The following is a 15,170-nucleotide window of genomic DNA, read 5'->3' as shown; positions in this document are numbered from 1 at the left end:
AGATGTTCATCTGTAATATGTAATATGTAATATGTACCGAGGCGGCCTGTCTCCTGTTGTTCTGTGTGTGTGTTACTGCGTGTGTGTGTGTGTGTGTGTGTGTTTATGTACCGAGGCGGCCTGTCTTCTGGCCTGATCGATCAGCTCTCTGATGTCAGACAGATTCCTGCTCAGTGTTTCACCAAGGATGCTCAGCGGCTTTATCCGGTCCATCAGGCGTTCTGTACGATGCTCTGCCTCCTCCAGCTTGCGCTGCGCCTCCGTGGCTGAGCACACAGAACAGGAAGTGTTACCACCCCATAAATCTTCTATCTGATTCTATCTTACAGTTTTTTTTCGGAATGCTGAATCCAAAAGTGTGACAAACTGAATGCATGTTCTCTGCTTTACACTCAGTTTGCAATTTAATTACACAATTCTAAAAACTGTAAACATTGGTCTCAGTATGGTATGAGTTCAATTACAAACGCACAGGTAACATTTGCTTTGGACAACAATGGAGGTCATATTGGATTATAAATTAGATTTAGCCTCATTCTTTTCTGTTTTTGTTTTCATCTGCTGTGTTGTTGTTTGAGGAGAATAACTTTCCAATTATTTGTGTTGACAGTGTGCTATGTTCTGAATACACATACATACATTTGGACACCCGTGTGTTTATAACATGTATGACAAAACTTTATTAAACAAAAGTGTTTCTCATTTATACTTTAGTGCGTAGTAGATTAGGCCAGGTAAGAAACCAGAAAAAACTGTAGTAAAAGTTGTTGACTGACCTGCAGCGTGTGTGTGAGTCACCAGCTGGTTGGTCTCCCTCACTGTGTTGTTGGTGTTTTCCACCACAGAAGAAGAGTCCTGCAACTGCTGTCCGAGTCTATGCAGCCGCTGCAGTGACTCCTGCAGGCCGGAGTGCGCTGCTGCAGCCAGGAGCTGAACCTGCTGCAGTGCCATGGACGAACCTGATGGAAATTATGGATCAATACGTTGATACATTAATACATTAATATATTAATACATCAGTGTTGGAGGAGGCGGAGCCTGAAATGCCCATCTCACCATTAGAGAGACTCTGTAGCTCTTTGATTGGCTGATGGAGGAGAAGGCGCACACTCTGTCTGACCAATCCCAGTCTGCTGGTTACCATGGAGACATTCAGCTGCAGGTCTGGAAGACAGACATACAGAGAAACAGACGGACAGAGAGACAGACAGTTAAACAGAAAGGCCGAGACAGACAGTTAGACAGAGACAGAGACAGAAAGTTAAACAGAGAGACAGACAGTTAAACAGAAAAGCAGAGAAAGACAGACAGAGAAACAGACAGTTAGACAGAGAGACACAGAGACACAGAGACAGAGAGACTTTAACTAATCCAAAGAAAACGTGAAAAAGTCAAAGGAGCTGACTGTGGATCTGAGGAGGACCAAGGTGCCAATGACCCCTGTCCATCCAGGGGGTCAGTGTGGACATTGTAGAGGGTTACAAGTACCTGGGAGTTCACATTGACAATAAACTGGACTGGGCAAAGAACACTAACGCCCTCTACAAGAAGGGCCAGAGCTGTCTCTATTTTTCTGAGGCGGCTGAGGTCCTTCAACATCTGACGGGCTATGCCGAGGATGTTCTATGAGTCTGTGGTGGCCAGTGCTATCCTCTATGCTGTTGCATGCTGGGGCAACAGGCTGAGGGTGGCGGACTCCAACAGACTCAATGAACTGATCTGCAAGGCCAGTGACGTTGTGGGGGTGGAGCTGGACTCTCTGACGGTGGTGGCAGAGAGGAGGATGCTGGCCAAGCTGCGGGTCATCTTGGACAATGTCTCACATCCTCTCCATGACGTACTGGTCAGGCACAAGAGCACCTTCAGTGGGAGACTCATTCCTCCCAAATGTACAACAGAGTGCCACAGGAAATCATTCCTGCCTGTGGCCATCAAACTGTTCAACTCCTCCCTCTGAGTGTCAGACACTCAGAAGAAACAGACTGATTCTGGACCTGCTTCACCTGCCATATACTACCTCATTATTTATTCTTTAAATGTCAGTGACATACATACATATGTATGTATACATACATAAATATACATTGTTATTGTATATATTTGTAAATTTTTATTTTTCACTTTTTTCACTTAAATATTGTAAATTTGTATATTTTTTATTTTTCATTGCTTATTTTTTATATCTTATTTTTGTACATCCTCTTATTTCTAAATTTATGCTACTTTCTACTCTTGAATGGGAGCAATTTCACCCCGGGGATCAATGAAGTATTTCTGATTCTGATTCTGATAAAAGAGCTCCAATCAAAGCTCAAATGATGGACAACCATGTGGAGAACATAATGGAAATGTGACGAAGGTTACAGCCTCCTCATCGCTCCTCGCAGATCTGATATTTTCAGCACTTCAGTCACAGCTTCATGTACGCCGCATTTATTCATCAAGCCTGCCTCTGGTTTGATCCGCAAACAACTTTTACAGCTCAGACAGGAAACACTTCTACACATAACTAGACTTTTTTAAGTTTAAATTTTTTTTTATGAGCAAATTGAAATTGTGAATAAAAACAGACACAAACCTTCAGCTGTCTTGTTGATTCGTTGACTTTCTTCTAAAACAACAGAGCTGCTGTTCAGTTTGGCTCCGCCCTCCTTGGACAGCGGCTGCTCTGATTGGATAGTCTGAAACACACACACACACACACACACACACACACACACAACACATGAAGACAGACATTAGACCAGTGTGAAAAAAATGCAGGTCTCTCATTCATTTGAATGGACCGCTGCATTGGCTCAATTGGGAGGTCGACATGGACAAAATGCTGCATTGGGCAATCAGATACGTGCATGCACATGTCGACAAGTCTGTCAGTTGAATGTTTATCTCATGATGATGTCTGTGAGTATTATAAACCTGGATCAGATTTATGTCTTACCTGAAACACACACACAAACACAGGTGTGTTTTCAGTCTGAACACACACTTACCATGTTGAGAGCGAGGGAGGCGAAGATGCGGGCGATCGAGGCAACCTGTTGGGCGGAGTCAACTAGTTCTGTGATGTCACTGTCCAGCTGAACTAATCGGCTGCTGTTGTGAGAAACGTTACACACCTGCGACAGAGAGCTGAGAGAGAAGAAACAAAAAAGCTGTCATTTTATTTCACACACACACACACACACACACACACACACACACACACACACAGACACACACACACACAAAGGTACCTGTGCATGGAGTGGGCGTGGTTCTGCAGCAGGCGTGCGTGGCTTTCTGCAAGGTAAGCGTTCTCCAGAGCGTCTGTCATCTTCAATCCAACAACCAAAGCGTCCACATTCTTCCTCAGCAGGGGGCGCCACTGATCCAACAGACCGCTGAACAGCTCCACCTGCTGCACACACAGGAAGGTAAATATTATTATATAGTAATGGTTATTAACTTTATTATTATCAGTTGTATTAACATAGGGTATCTTACTGTGGTGGTGTTTGTTAACTCCTCTGTCAGGCTGATGGTTTCGTACAGCAACAGCTGACTTTCCTCCATCTTTCCGTCCACAAACAAACACACAACACTCAGGTTCTGATGGATGGACTGAAGGAGACAAAAAACATCTTGATTTAGACTAATAATTAATTGATACATTATAACAGCAGTCGAGCTCTTGAGTAGAAATGTTGTAGCTATAGTTTATTGTATCTGTTAGCCCTAAAATATGGGCCTCAGAAACCGTAACAGGGACAGTTTGCAAACAAGTTTTGAGCAATCTGCATCAAAATTTGCACATAGCATATCTGGAACACTGCGGAAAAAAGTAGTTTTTCGTATTCTGAAATGATACATTTAGTCTTTAAGTCAACTTTACATAAACGCTTATAAATCAAAATCGGCTAAGCTATTGTAACCAAACCTGGTGCTTGTTTGGATGCTAGGTCCAAGTTTCACTGCACAGTCTTGGGATATTTTGCCACTAGGATGTGCCACAAATGCAATGCGGGGGATTTGAGTGAAAATGTTTCCACATGTTCTATGGTCATGTTCCATTCATTTAGTATTCAATATCTTGCTGTAATTTGTACTGTAGGTACAACATTTCACTCAATGTTTGATCAAACGTCACCAAAATATTTGACAATACACCTGAAACCAGCAGAATGATGTGTGATATTTTTCAGAATATTTAAGTTTAAGTTCAAACAGACCCCAGTAGTACCCCAGTCTGGAATAAGTAAAGTCATTGCCTCACATTGTAAGAAGGTGTGTTTGGAGGCCAGGGCTGTATTCACATACCACCGACAAATGCAGTACTGCATACAGCTTTTCATAGTAGTATGCAGTATTAATATACCAAATCAATTCATGATTTATTCTGCAGTAGGCCGGCCAAGCTTAGCTGGTTTCCGTTTTTGAAAGTGGAGGTAATAATAATGCAGGTATTCTGCCGCTGCCTTATGAAACTAAAACTAAAATTTTGAATGATGCCTTGTAGATCTAATATGGGTGAAGATTCAGTAACTGGGTTGCTTATTTCTCGCCTCAAATTTGTTCAGAAGTAGATTTTGGTGACGGCTGAGGTGAACTAAGTGGAAGTTTATGTTTCTGTCAGCACATTGCATTGTGGGACACAGTATGGGAGGTATTGGTCCGATGCAGACTGGAGATTTTTCCCGAATCACTATGGTGTTTTTGACATACTGCATATTTTGCTTTTGTTTGCATAGTGTATACTACATGCCACATTTTGGCCAAATGAGTACATACTGCTGGTATAGTAAACGGTTTTGAATACAGCCCAGGTCTCCCCAGCTGCGCAGTCAGTAAGTCACCTTCTCTAGGAACAGAAAGGTCCAGGGTTTGAATCCCCAGGTGGCCAAGTCCTACTTGCCAAAATGTAGCAATTCATGCATGTAGTGCTTAAATTGAGGGTTTCATATTGTGCAGCAAATACCATTAAGACCTAGAAACACCAAAATTGGAAGGTGGGTTGCAAATTCCACCCTCTACTCACATATGACATGATTCATTGACCTAACCCCCTAACCCCCAACCCGCTGTAATAATCAAATTCATGTTTTCGCAGTTATGTGAAAAGTGGCTTAACATAGTCAAACTTCTTTCATCATCTTAATCTCTCAAGTCATCTGTATCTTTGCTCCACTTGTCTTCTCCTCTGTTCTTTTGATTTTTTTTCTCAATTTTCTTAATATCGTATTTTCAAAATCTCCAGAAACCGCTGGGCCAATTGTCCCAAAACGTAGTCAGGATCATCTACAGACTTCACTGATCTTAAGTTTTTTAAATTTTGATATGTAAATCTGTTTAAATTATAGAAGCCAATAAATTTTTATCAAAATGGCAACATATGCAATCATATGGGACATGTCTTCACTGAAGGTCATAAAATACATAATCTACGAATAAGCTACATAAACTACATAAGCTACTAACCTGCTTGTACCCCAGTTATTGCAGCAGAGTGTGTGTGTTCACCTGGCTGCAGGCGTGTGTTTACCTGGTAGTGGTGCAGCAGAGTGTGTGCCGTGTCCAGCAGGGTGTGTGTTTGTGTGTTTCGTTGTGCAGCTTCGCTCAGCTGTGTGTGTGCATGTTGCAACGTTTCCATGTCAACGGTGAGAGAGGCGGAGAGGGGGCGGAGTCTGTCTCCAACCGCCATCCTTCTGGACAGGAAGTCCACCTGCAGCGAGTGGACAAGAGACTCTGCAAGACTGCAGGGAGAGAGAGAGGGTGATCAATTAAACACAATTTATAAAAACTAAAAAATGTTTTATTTATTAAAAACACAAAAACACACCTGAGCTCCTGATTGGTTGTGGCGTTGGTGGCTGTTAGGTTGACAGCTCTGATGGTTTCCAACATGGACTCCACCTCCTCCAGCAGACGCGTTTGATTGGCTGAATCAAGCTCCTTGTCTGTGGTCTGGTTCAGATGCCCCGCCTCCCTCTGAAGCACTGGACCAATCAGATTTTAGAGTTGTTTTATGTCATGTTATTTTAATTACATAACATATTAAGTTGGTTTGTTCAAAATTATATTCTTTAGATTGTGACGTCACTTATGATGCATTAATTGTGTCATCATTGGTCAGGATCACATTATTAACATTCCTGTTGTTGTTTACCCTGGATGTTGTCCTGAATGCTGCTGATGTTCTCCAGCAGCAGTGCAGTCTGGGAAAAGCTGTCATTCGTGGACACGCCCACTTTCTCCAGGTCGTTAGACAGACGTGTGACCTAGCCAATCAGAAGACCTTTTTTAGTTAACTCCCACAATCCTCTGCAGTTTTAACAAAAATGTCTGCAGCGTTTCTATATACTGTATGTATTCAATATGTTATAAACTATGTTTACTGATGTGTTTCATATACCTATACAAGTTTATAGTATTTGATGATAAAATGGTAAATTCCGATATGTAATAAACTTTGTTAACTTCCTAAAATTACCTAAAAGCAATCATCAATCATTAAATGTGTGTCAGTGGTTGACCTTTGGAATCAGTGTAATGAACCATGGATACCTGTTGCAGCAGAGCGCTAAGGTCAGAGGTCACATGATTTAGCTCGTCTTCCACTCTGGACAGACGCAGAACAACTGAGCTGTTTTCTGAAAACACCACCTGTACGAACACAACAGGTAACATATTACCTTATACATTCATAGAGTTACTTGGGAGAAGTGATTCATAGTTCAGAGTTCAACCTGCAGATTGTTGTGACACCTCCACACCACCAGAGGGCAGCGTTGCACATCATCAGTCTATGTGGCGCATTGTTATTCAGTGTTCATGTGTGTCTACCTGGATGTCTTTGGTGTGGTTCTTCAGCAACACTAGCTGGCTGTACGGTGCCATGGCAACACCGCTCAGGTTGACAGACAGGAAGTGGTTGTGTATTTTTTCCAGATCGTCCAACAGAACGCCAGTGCACTTGTCATCACACGCTGGAGTCAAAAACAAATACACACATACATCACCTCTGATAACATGCAACACTTGAACACGTAGGCTATTTGTGTGTGTGTGTCGTTGTTACTCACATACACACTCTCCTTCCTGCAGGATGTGCCTCTCGTCACACTGGTCACATGACTGACCTTTGACCCCGGCCCTACACTCACACTGGCCGCTCACTGCATCACAAAGCGGCTGCAGGGAGCCCCACCCGCTGCAGCTGCATCGTGAACACACCCCGCCTGGCAACGACGGGTTACCATAGTAACCAACAGAACACCTGCAGGATGACAGCGTACAGTCAGTGTGATGTCACCAGAGGCCGTTGAAATTAAACTGTTTTCTACTTCTGGGTACAAACAGGTCCGAATTTCAAAATAAAAGTTTTATTACAGAAATAATAACTGACAAGCTGAAATGTAATGGGTCAGGTAAGGAAAGACGTTCCCTGATGTACACCTGAGGGTGGTGATGTCAACACTGTAGCATGATGTTATGACTCTCACCTCTCACAGTATCTCCCCTCATACCCTGTCTGACAGGCGGTGCAGCGGAAATCACCAAACACTCCCTCTGACACACAGGTGGGACTGAAACTACACACACACAAAGTTAAAGTTAATAAAATGAAATAAAAGAAAGTAAAAAATAGACAAAAACAGTGCACAGTGTTACCTGTTGTCCCGTAGGGGGCAGGCACACAGCGAGCAGTCACTGATGGAGCTGCTGACGTTCCCATAATACCCCGGTGCACACAGCTCACAGCTCCTCCCACTGGTGTGATGCTGACAGCCCTGTACGAAAAGAAACAGAAGCATCATTCTACTGACTTCTACTCTTCTCTACTGTGTTTGTACAATCTCTATTTACAATGTGTGTATGAAAGCATGTGTATGCTAGCGTGTCTTATTGTGTTTGCTTGCGTCAGCATGTGTTAACATGTTACCTGACAGTCTCCAGTCTCCGTGTCGCAGCTCTCACTGTGGTCGTTGCAGCGACATTGAACACACGGACGAACAAACAGCGACTTCTGACTCTGAGATGACAACTCAGACAGAGGCTGACGGAAAAAACCTGCTGCGCACTCCTGCAGACAGACAGGTCAGAGAGAGAGAAAGACAGGTCGGAGAGAGAGAGAGAGAGAGAGAGAGAGAGACAGTTCAGAGAGAGAGAAGGACAGGTCAGACAGAGACAGGTCAGAGAGAGAAAGATCAGAGCGAGAGAGAGACAGGTCAGAGAGAGAGAGAAAGGTCAGAGAGAGAGAGAAAGACAGGTCAGAGAGAGAGAGAGACAGGTCAGAGAGAGAAACGAACGGGTCATCGAGAGAGACAGGTCAGAGAGAGAGAAAGAGACAGGTCAGAGAGAGACAGGTTGGAGAGGGACAGGACAGAAAGAGAGAGACAGGTCAGAGAGAGAAAGACAGGCTAACGTAGTAAAATGAAATCTTATTGATCCAGATGAACCTGATAATCAATTAAATTTAATTAAATTAAATGGGGCTTTATTGAAATGGCAAACTGATGTTTACATTTCTGAAGCAAGTGTGAAATAGGATATAATCAATCGGATGGTTTTATTGATCAATCAGTTTGTTCTCTGCATAACCAGCTCCTGAAGCATTTTCTTGATCGTGGTTTCTGTGGTTGCTATGGTGACACAGTGAATCACAATCAATCAATGTATTCATATAAAGGTACAATCACAGTGAAATGTAAGTAGACATGTATCATTACCTGACAGGACAGTCCGGTGTATCCAGATGGACAGACACAGGACTCGATCAATCTGACCACGCCCCTTCCAACCTTTGACTCCTCCTCTAACCCCGCCTCTACCGCTGTCTCCATGGTGACGTTAGAGATCCTTAACGCAAAATACAGAGTGTGTGTAGCTGCTGCAGTCTGGTCCCATATGTGTGTATGTGCATACGTGTGTGTGTATATATATATATATATACATGTATATGTATGTGTGTGTGTGTGTGTGTACATATATATGTGTATATGTACCTGCTCTGCTGCAGTCTGGTCCCATATGAAGTCTTGATGATGATGTACTCGATGTTACTGATGACGGACATGAAGTCAGCGTGACTCACCGACTTCTCCGACACCGAGTTAAAATACTTCCACTTGTGCTGTAACACACACACAAACACACACACTATAATAAACTGTTGCAGGTTTTCTGTCTCATCTCTCACATTCAAGTTGTTCAGGTTTCCAATGATTCCCTGCAGCTGTACCTCGGTCATCCTGATGTCATGCTGTGTCCTGACGCCGTTGCTAGGGGCGACCATGTCAGTGTATATCACCAGTTTCCTCAGGGTCCCGCCCCTCATCAGGACCTGAGGCTCCTGATTGGACAGCCCTGAGCCGTCCTCAGCGTAAAAGGTGATGATGTAAGACAACAGACCTCCGTATGACAGCAGCTACACAATAAAGTACATAGTGAAATACACAGTGAAGTACACAATATAATACACAATATAGCATATACACACAATATATAGTACACACAAACACATCCTCTTACAGATGTAACCCCTCTCTATGAACTAGATTCTCCCACAAGTCAACAAAATGGGCTAAAAGCTGTGTAGGAACTTGGACCACTCCCTGTAAGTCAATGTGAAGGGCTTAGTACAAAAGATTGTTGTAATTTAGGGCCTTTTCCCACCTGACAATCGGAACCAAGGTCCAAACCAAGGTTTGCATTTTTGTTACATTCTATGAATTTGATCCGGTTAATTTTGGTTACACATTGCAATCATGTGAGCGCACTAAAGAACTATACTGTATGACAGCAAGTTGTCAATCCGGCAGGTCGCCTTCTATCGCAGTCTGAATGAAAAATCAATGAACTGATTCATTTTGTATCTGCTATAATAATAATTGTAATAAATCATTTGGTGTCCTCCTCTCCACATGTGCTCCCGCGGCTCATTTTGCTTTGTTACGAAAGTCTGGAAGAGGGTTAGTCAGTGTTATCAAGTGCTGTCAGTCAAGAGATTGGGCTAAAGGCATCAGTGTCATCAGGTGCTGTCAGTCAACAGTTTGGGCTGCAGGATTTAGTGTAACCAAGTGCTGTAAGTCAAAGGTTTGGGCATCATTACCTGGTTGCCACCAAACTGGGGGGGCAGTCTCCAGTAAAGCGGGCCAGCCAGCCTGCTGGTGTTGAGCTGTCGAGTGTCGAGCAGCATGTCGCTGCCCAGCTGGAAAACTCCAGTTACTACACCCTGCAGGTTAGACTGACTGACCAATGACAAGACAGTGGGAGAGCGAGCCAGGGTGATCTATGGAGAGAGGGGGGGGGGGGGGGGGTTAGTATTCGCTGTAAAAGGAAGAAAACCGGCTCCAAAAGTTGTGTATATGAACATGTGTGTACATACATATATACACTACTCACAATAAATTAGGGATATTGTTATTTACATGAGTGCTTGTCCTATTTGGTCTGAATTTTAATGAAATAAGTAAAAGTTACCTTTGATATTACTAATAATGAATGAGAAGAAACACCATTTTCATTAGTTTGATATTTATTACCCCAAAAATTTAGACAATAACAAGGATGGCCCCAAATAACAAAAATTGACAATGTCAGTCTCATGCTCCTCACTAGCCTCATGATGTTGTTCTGAGGCAATGCGTTCCACTCTTCCACAAGTGCTACATGCAGTTCTGCCAGGTCACATGGGGGTGGGGTACGATCATCCAGTCTCTGCTTCAGCTGGTCCCAGACGTGCTCTATGGGGTTCAGGTCAGGGGGCATTGCTGGCCATACCATATGAGGCACTCCGACTTCCTGAAGTCGAGCTGTGACAATTCTGGCACGATGTGGTGGAGCATCATCATCCATGAACAGAAAGTTGGGGGTGTGCTGGCGGAATTGGGGGATGATGATGGGTTCTATGATGTCTCTGAGGTAAGAACGTGCAGTGACTGAGTCATCTACAATAACAAAATCTGTTTTGCGCTGACTGGTGATGCCTGCCCAGACTGTTGCACCTCCTCCACCAAAGCGAACCCTGGGGACCATGTTGACCTCGGCGTATTGCTCACCTCGCCTTCTCTAGCAACGCTGACGACCATCATTTCTGTGCAAGGTGACCCGACACTCATCAGTGAACAGGACGGTAGACCACTGCTGCATTGTCCAGGTCACATGGTCTTGTGCCCACTGCAAACGTTCACGGCGGTGTCTTGGTGTCAGTGGAGTCACCTGCAACGGTCGTCTGGCATTCAAGCCAAAGCGGTGGAGTCGGTTGCGAATGGTTTGTCTGGAAACCCTAGTACCCCTTCGCATCTCGTAAACGGGCCTGCAGCTGTGTGGCAGTTGCATAACGATGTCTGAGTGCATAGGTCCTTAGGTACTGGTCATCGTTGCGGTCTGTCACTCGTGGGGCTCCACTCCTGGGTCTGTCACGAACTCTGCCAGTAGTTCTGTGTCTTGATGCAAGTCTGCTGATGACACTTTGAGACACACCAAGTTCACGAGCAACATCTGACTGCCTGCCACCGACCCGAAGGTGCGCTATGGCCAGGTGGCGCTGCTCGTCCGTTAAGTGACGTCGTGTGTTCATGGCTGTTTGAATGATGAACTTGGAATGACTTACTGACAATACCAGCTTTTTATACCCACAGAATGTTGAAATTGATGCCACATTGAAAAGGGTTGTCTTTTGGTATTTTTTGGTATTGGCCCCAATATGTAAGGCACACTGTACACAGTGAGACCATTACGTGGAAAACACAAAATGAGGTGTGTCTATCACCCCAATACAATTGCCTCCCTATCCCAAAAATCTCTGAAGTGAAACAAACACCGTATGTATGACATCCACTGAGTCTCTCACAATATCCCTAACTTATTGTGAGTAGTGTATATATATATGTATATATATATATGTATGTACACACAATATATATACACACACACTACATCTATACATTATATATATACACTCATAGGTACTCTGAGTCTTCCCTGCTCCTCACAGTCTCTGTTGTGTATATATGTTGTGTGTATATATGTATATATGTGGTATACATGTGTACATGTACTCACGGGTACTCTGTAGAGTCCTCCCTGCTCCTCGCAGTCTCTGCTGAGTCCTGAACAGAAACATTGAGAGCAGCCATCTGGATTCTCAGCTGACAGAGCGAACCAACCAGAGACACACTCCTCACAGCGACGACCTGACACACCCACCTGAATATACATAAACATACAATGTATATATATTTATTTATATACACACACAGATACAAACATACACAGACAGAGAAATAAGAGAAAACAAGAACTGGATGGTTTCAGTCTCTGTGGAAGTTTTTTGGTCCATATCTTTTAGTTCTCCTGAAGTCTTCAGTGTGTTTAATCCACGCCGACTCTGACTACCAGTCAGCAGTCTCTGAACCAGCAGAGATGATAGACTGTCTTCGCCAGACTAACTCATATCAAACATTTACATGTCACACATTTGTCCTGCTGACCAGAACATTGTAAACTTTCTGAAACCCACTGCATTTCTGTAACCCTCTGTTTGTTTGTGTCCCACAAGCACAGCTGTATCCCTACCTCTCTCTCCCCCTCCCTCTCTCCCTTCCTAATTGTATGTTTATATTTGTTTAAGATGTTGTTGTACCTGATGTGTATGGCTGGATTGTTAGGTTGGCAGTGTTTCATTTCCTCATGTCTTTTCTTGTATTCTTGATGAAATAATTTGTCGGCTCTTTTGCCTTTTAACAGCTTCTGTTTTTGTTTTTTAAGGTCAGCTTTAAAAGCTGCCAAATGCAATATCATATTGATATCATCAATGGCCTTGTTTACACCATCTCTGGTAGGGACATATTTATTTTTGTCATATATTGATATGTCATACATCAGATCAGGTGAGTTCAAGGCCATGATGAATTTGTCTCTGGGGCCCATCTGTAAGTAGGATTTAATTCATACAGCTTACTGGGTTCCCTTTTGTGTCAGTCATTTGACCTGAGTATTTAAAGAACACATTTGTTTTGGTTGTGGTCTGAAAGGGGGATTTGCTGTCTGTTAGAGAATACACTGATAGTGAAGGGGTTCCATGTCAGTTATTGCATAGTCTACTACACTCGACCCAAGAGCTAAGGAGGATGTGAATCTTCCTAAAGGGTCCCTTCTTCCCTCCCTGCCACCTATTTCAGTGTCATGTTCCTCTCTCTCTTGGGTTTGTGTAGTCTGTCATGTGGCTCAGGTCTGTTTGGCAACACCTGGAGTTGCTTGACATCCTCCTGGATCGAAATTCTTCATATATGTTACATTCTCTCATGTTTTCATTCTGATTGTCTATACTGTAGTTTTATTACGTTGGTCTATTCTGTCCACACGTCATCTATTTCCTGTCTGTCCAACTAACAGCGATCTGTGCAGTGCGAAGATGCTGACACTTGGTTTCAAAAAGTACACCAAAAACATGTGGGCATGTGATAGAAATTTGTTGGTTTTCTGGCAGAAAGACGGGACTTTCATCCAGGAAACTGCTGTTCATGTCCTGTGTGAAACCAAATCAAAAGTTCTGTTGCCTTATTATTTTAACCCAAACCATGATCTTTTCCTACACCACACCAAGTAGTTTTGGTGCCTAAGCCTACCGTTGAAACGGCGACCGTTTAAACTGTGACTGTTTCACAATGTGATCTGATTTCTTGTCCCTCTGTAGCAGACGGGAGAATCTGCCTGCAGTGAAACCAGAAAGCTCACAGAGACACTGGGGACCTTCACCAATGATCCAATTAATTAAGTTAACAACAGATGTGTGTGATTTAATCAGTTGATTCATCTGACGGATTCATCCAGTAAATAATCATTCACGTACACACACACACTGATTCTGTTACTGTCTGTCTATCTGTCTCTCCCCATCTCTCTTTCTTCCTCCATCTCTATGTCTCTCTCTCTCTCTCCCTCTCTCTCTCTATCTCAAACCCAACCGGTCAAAGCAGATGACCGCCCACCAAGAGTCTGTTTCTGCTCGAGGTTTCTGCCTCTTAAAAGGAAGTTTTTCCTTACCACTGTCACCAAAGTGCTTGCTCATGGTGGGAACTGTTGGGTCTCTGTAATAACATTATAAAGAGTCGGTCTAGACGTGCTCTATTTGTAAAGTGTCATGAGATGACTTTTGTTGTGATTTGGCGCTATATAAATAAAATTGAATTGAACTGAATTGTTACCTTGCACACACACTCTCCAGTGTATCCACAGTCACACACTCCCAGTGTTGAGTTGCAGAAGTTCTCGTCTGTTCCCGCCACATCGCAACCACACGCCGAGCATGCTGGGTAACCATGGTAACCAGGGGCACACTGGTCACATGACCTGCAAGAGAACCCCTCTGTGCACCAACACTGCCCATTGGTCAGATCACACTGAGGGGTGGAGCTTCCTGCTGCGCTGCAGCTGCACGGCTGAAGAGACACAAGGATGTTAGTGTGTGTGTTACTGAGTTTCTGTGTGTTTTTCTTACTATGTGTGTGTATCTGTGTATATATGTGTGTATTTGTGTATGTTTGTGTATATCTGAGTGTGTTTGTATATATCTGTGTGTGTTTGTGTATATCTGTGTGTATTTGTGTGTGTCTATGTATATCTGTGTATAACAGTGTGTGTTTGTGTATATCTGTATATAACAGTGTGATTTTGTGTATATCTGTATGTATCTGTGTATATATGTGTGTATCTGTATGTATTTGTGTATATACGTGTGTATCTGTGTGTATCTGTGTGTACCTTGCAGCCTGTGGCGGGGTCGTGACCCCAGTAACCTGTCTCACACCTGTCGCAGGTGTCTCCCTCTGTGTGGGCGGGGCAGATGCACTTGCCGCTCTCAGGGTCACAGTTCCCTCCGGTGTGATCACAGGTGCATGCTGGGAGGAGAACAGATCAGAGTCGATCAGAGTCGAGACAGTCAACCAATCAACGGCTTGACCGACATGTTACCTTCTCTGTTTAACTACCTGTGCAGCCGTTGGCATAGAAACCATAGTAACCACGGCTACAATTGTCACACTTATCTCCGGCCACGCCCTCCACACACTGGCACAGCCCCTCTTCATCACATGACTCAGAGAGAGATCCTGATTGGCTGCATCCACAGGCCCGACAGCCCTGCCCACTCTGCAGCCCGAAAAACCCAGACTGAAAATAATAAAATC

At 43.6% G+C, this 15,170-nt stretch overlaps 1 protein-coding gene across 1 annotated transcript in view; it reads right to left on the bottom strand.

The window, feature by feature from the left end:
• Positions 1-15,170, bottom strand: part of lama1 (laminin, alpha 1) — a 39,959-nt gene that overhangs the window by 9,206 nt on the left and 15,583 nt on the right. The window contains exons 22-45 of the mRNA XM_070928517.1: positions 14,973-15,153; positions 14,746-14,882; positions 14,190-14,423; positions 12,046-12,189; positions 10,091-10,270; positions 9,221-9,406; positions 8,985-9,112; positions 8,709-8,838; positions 7,922-8,062; positions 7,651-7,769; positions 7,482-7,571; positions 7,062-7,255; positions 6,823-6,965; positions 6,544-6,642; positions 6,146-6,257; positions 5,819-5,975; positions 5,522-5,732; positions 3,487-3,603; positions 3,237-3,400; positions 2,994-3,132; positions 2,579-2,681; positions 1,057-1,164; positions 777-959; positions 112-266 (exon numbers count right to left, since the gene is read on the bottom strand). Of these exons, the coding sequence (XP_070784618.1) occupies positions 112-266; positions 777-959; positions 1,057-1,164; positions 2,579-2,681; positions 2,994-3,132; positions 3,237-3,400; positions 3,487-3,603; positions 5,522-5,732; positions 5,819-5,975; positions 6,146-6,257; positions 6,544-6,642; positions 6,823-6,965; positions 7,062-7,255; positions 7,482-7,571; positions 7,651-7,769; positions 7,922-8,062; positions 8,709-8,838; positions 8,985-9,112; positions 9,221-9,406; positions 10,091-10,270; positions 12,046-12,189; positions 14,190-14,423; positions 14,746-14,882; positions 14,973-15,153 (3,555 nt within the window). The remainder of the gene's footprint in view (positions 1-111; positions 267-776; positions 960-1,056; positions 1,165-2,578; positions 2,682-2,993; positions 3,133-3,236; positions 3,401-3,486; positions 3,604-5,521; positions 5,733-5,818; positions 5,976-6,145; positions 6,258-6,543; positions 6,643-6,822; positions 6,966-7,061; positions 7,256-7,481; positions 7,572-7,650; positions 7,770-7,921; positions 8,063-8,708; positions 8,839-8,984; positions 9,113-9,220; positions 9,407-10,090; positions 10,271-12,045; positions 12,190-14,189; positions 14,424-14,745; positions 14,883-14,972; positions 15,154-15,170) is intronic.

This window comes from Enoplosus armatus, chromosome 21 (genome assembly GCF_043641665.1).
Source record: "Enoplosus armatus isolate fEnoArm2 chromosome 21, fEnoArm2.hap1, whole genome shotgun sequence".
In the NCBI taxonomy this organism is placed as follows: domain Eukaryota; kingdom Metazoa; phylum Chordata; class Actinopteri; order Centrarchiformes; family Enoplosidae; genus Enoplosus; species Enoplosus armatus.
This window is presented reverse-complemented; position numbering and strand designations above follow the sequence as displayed.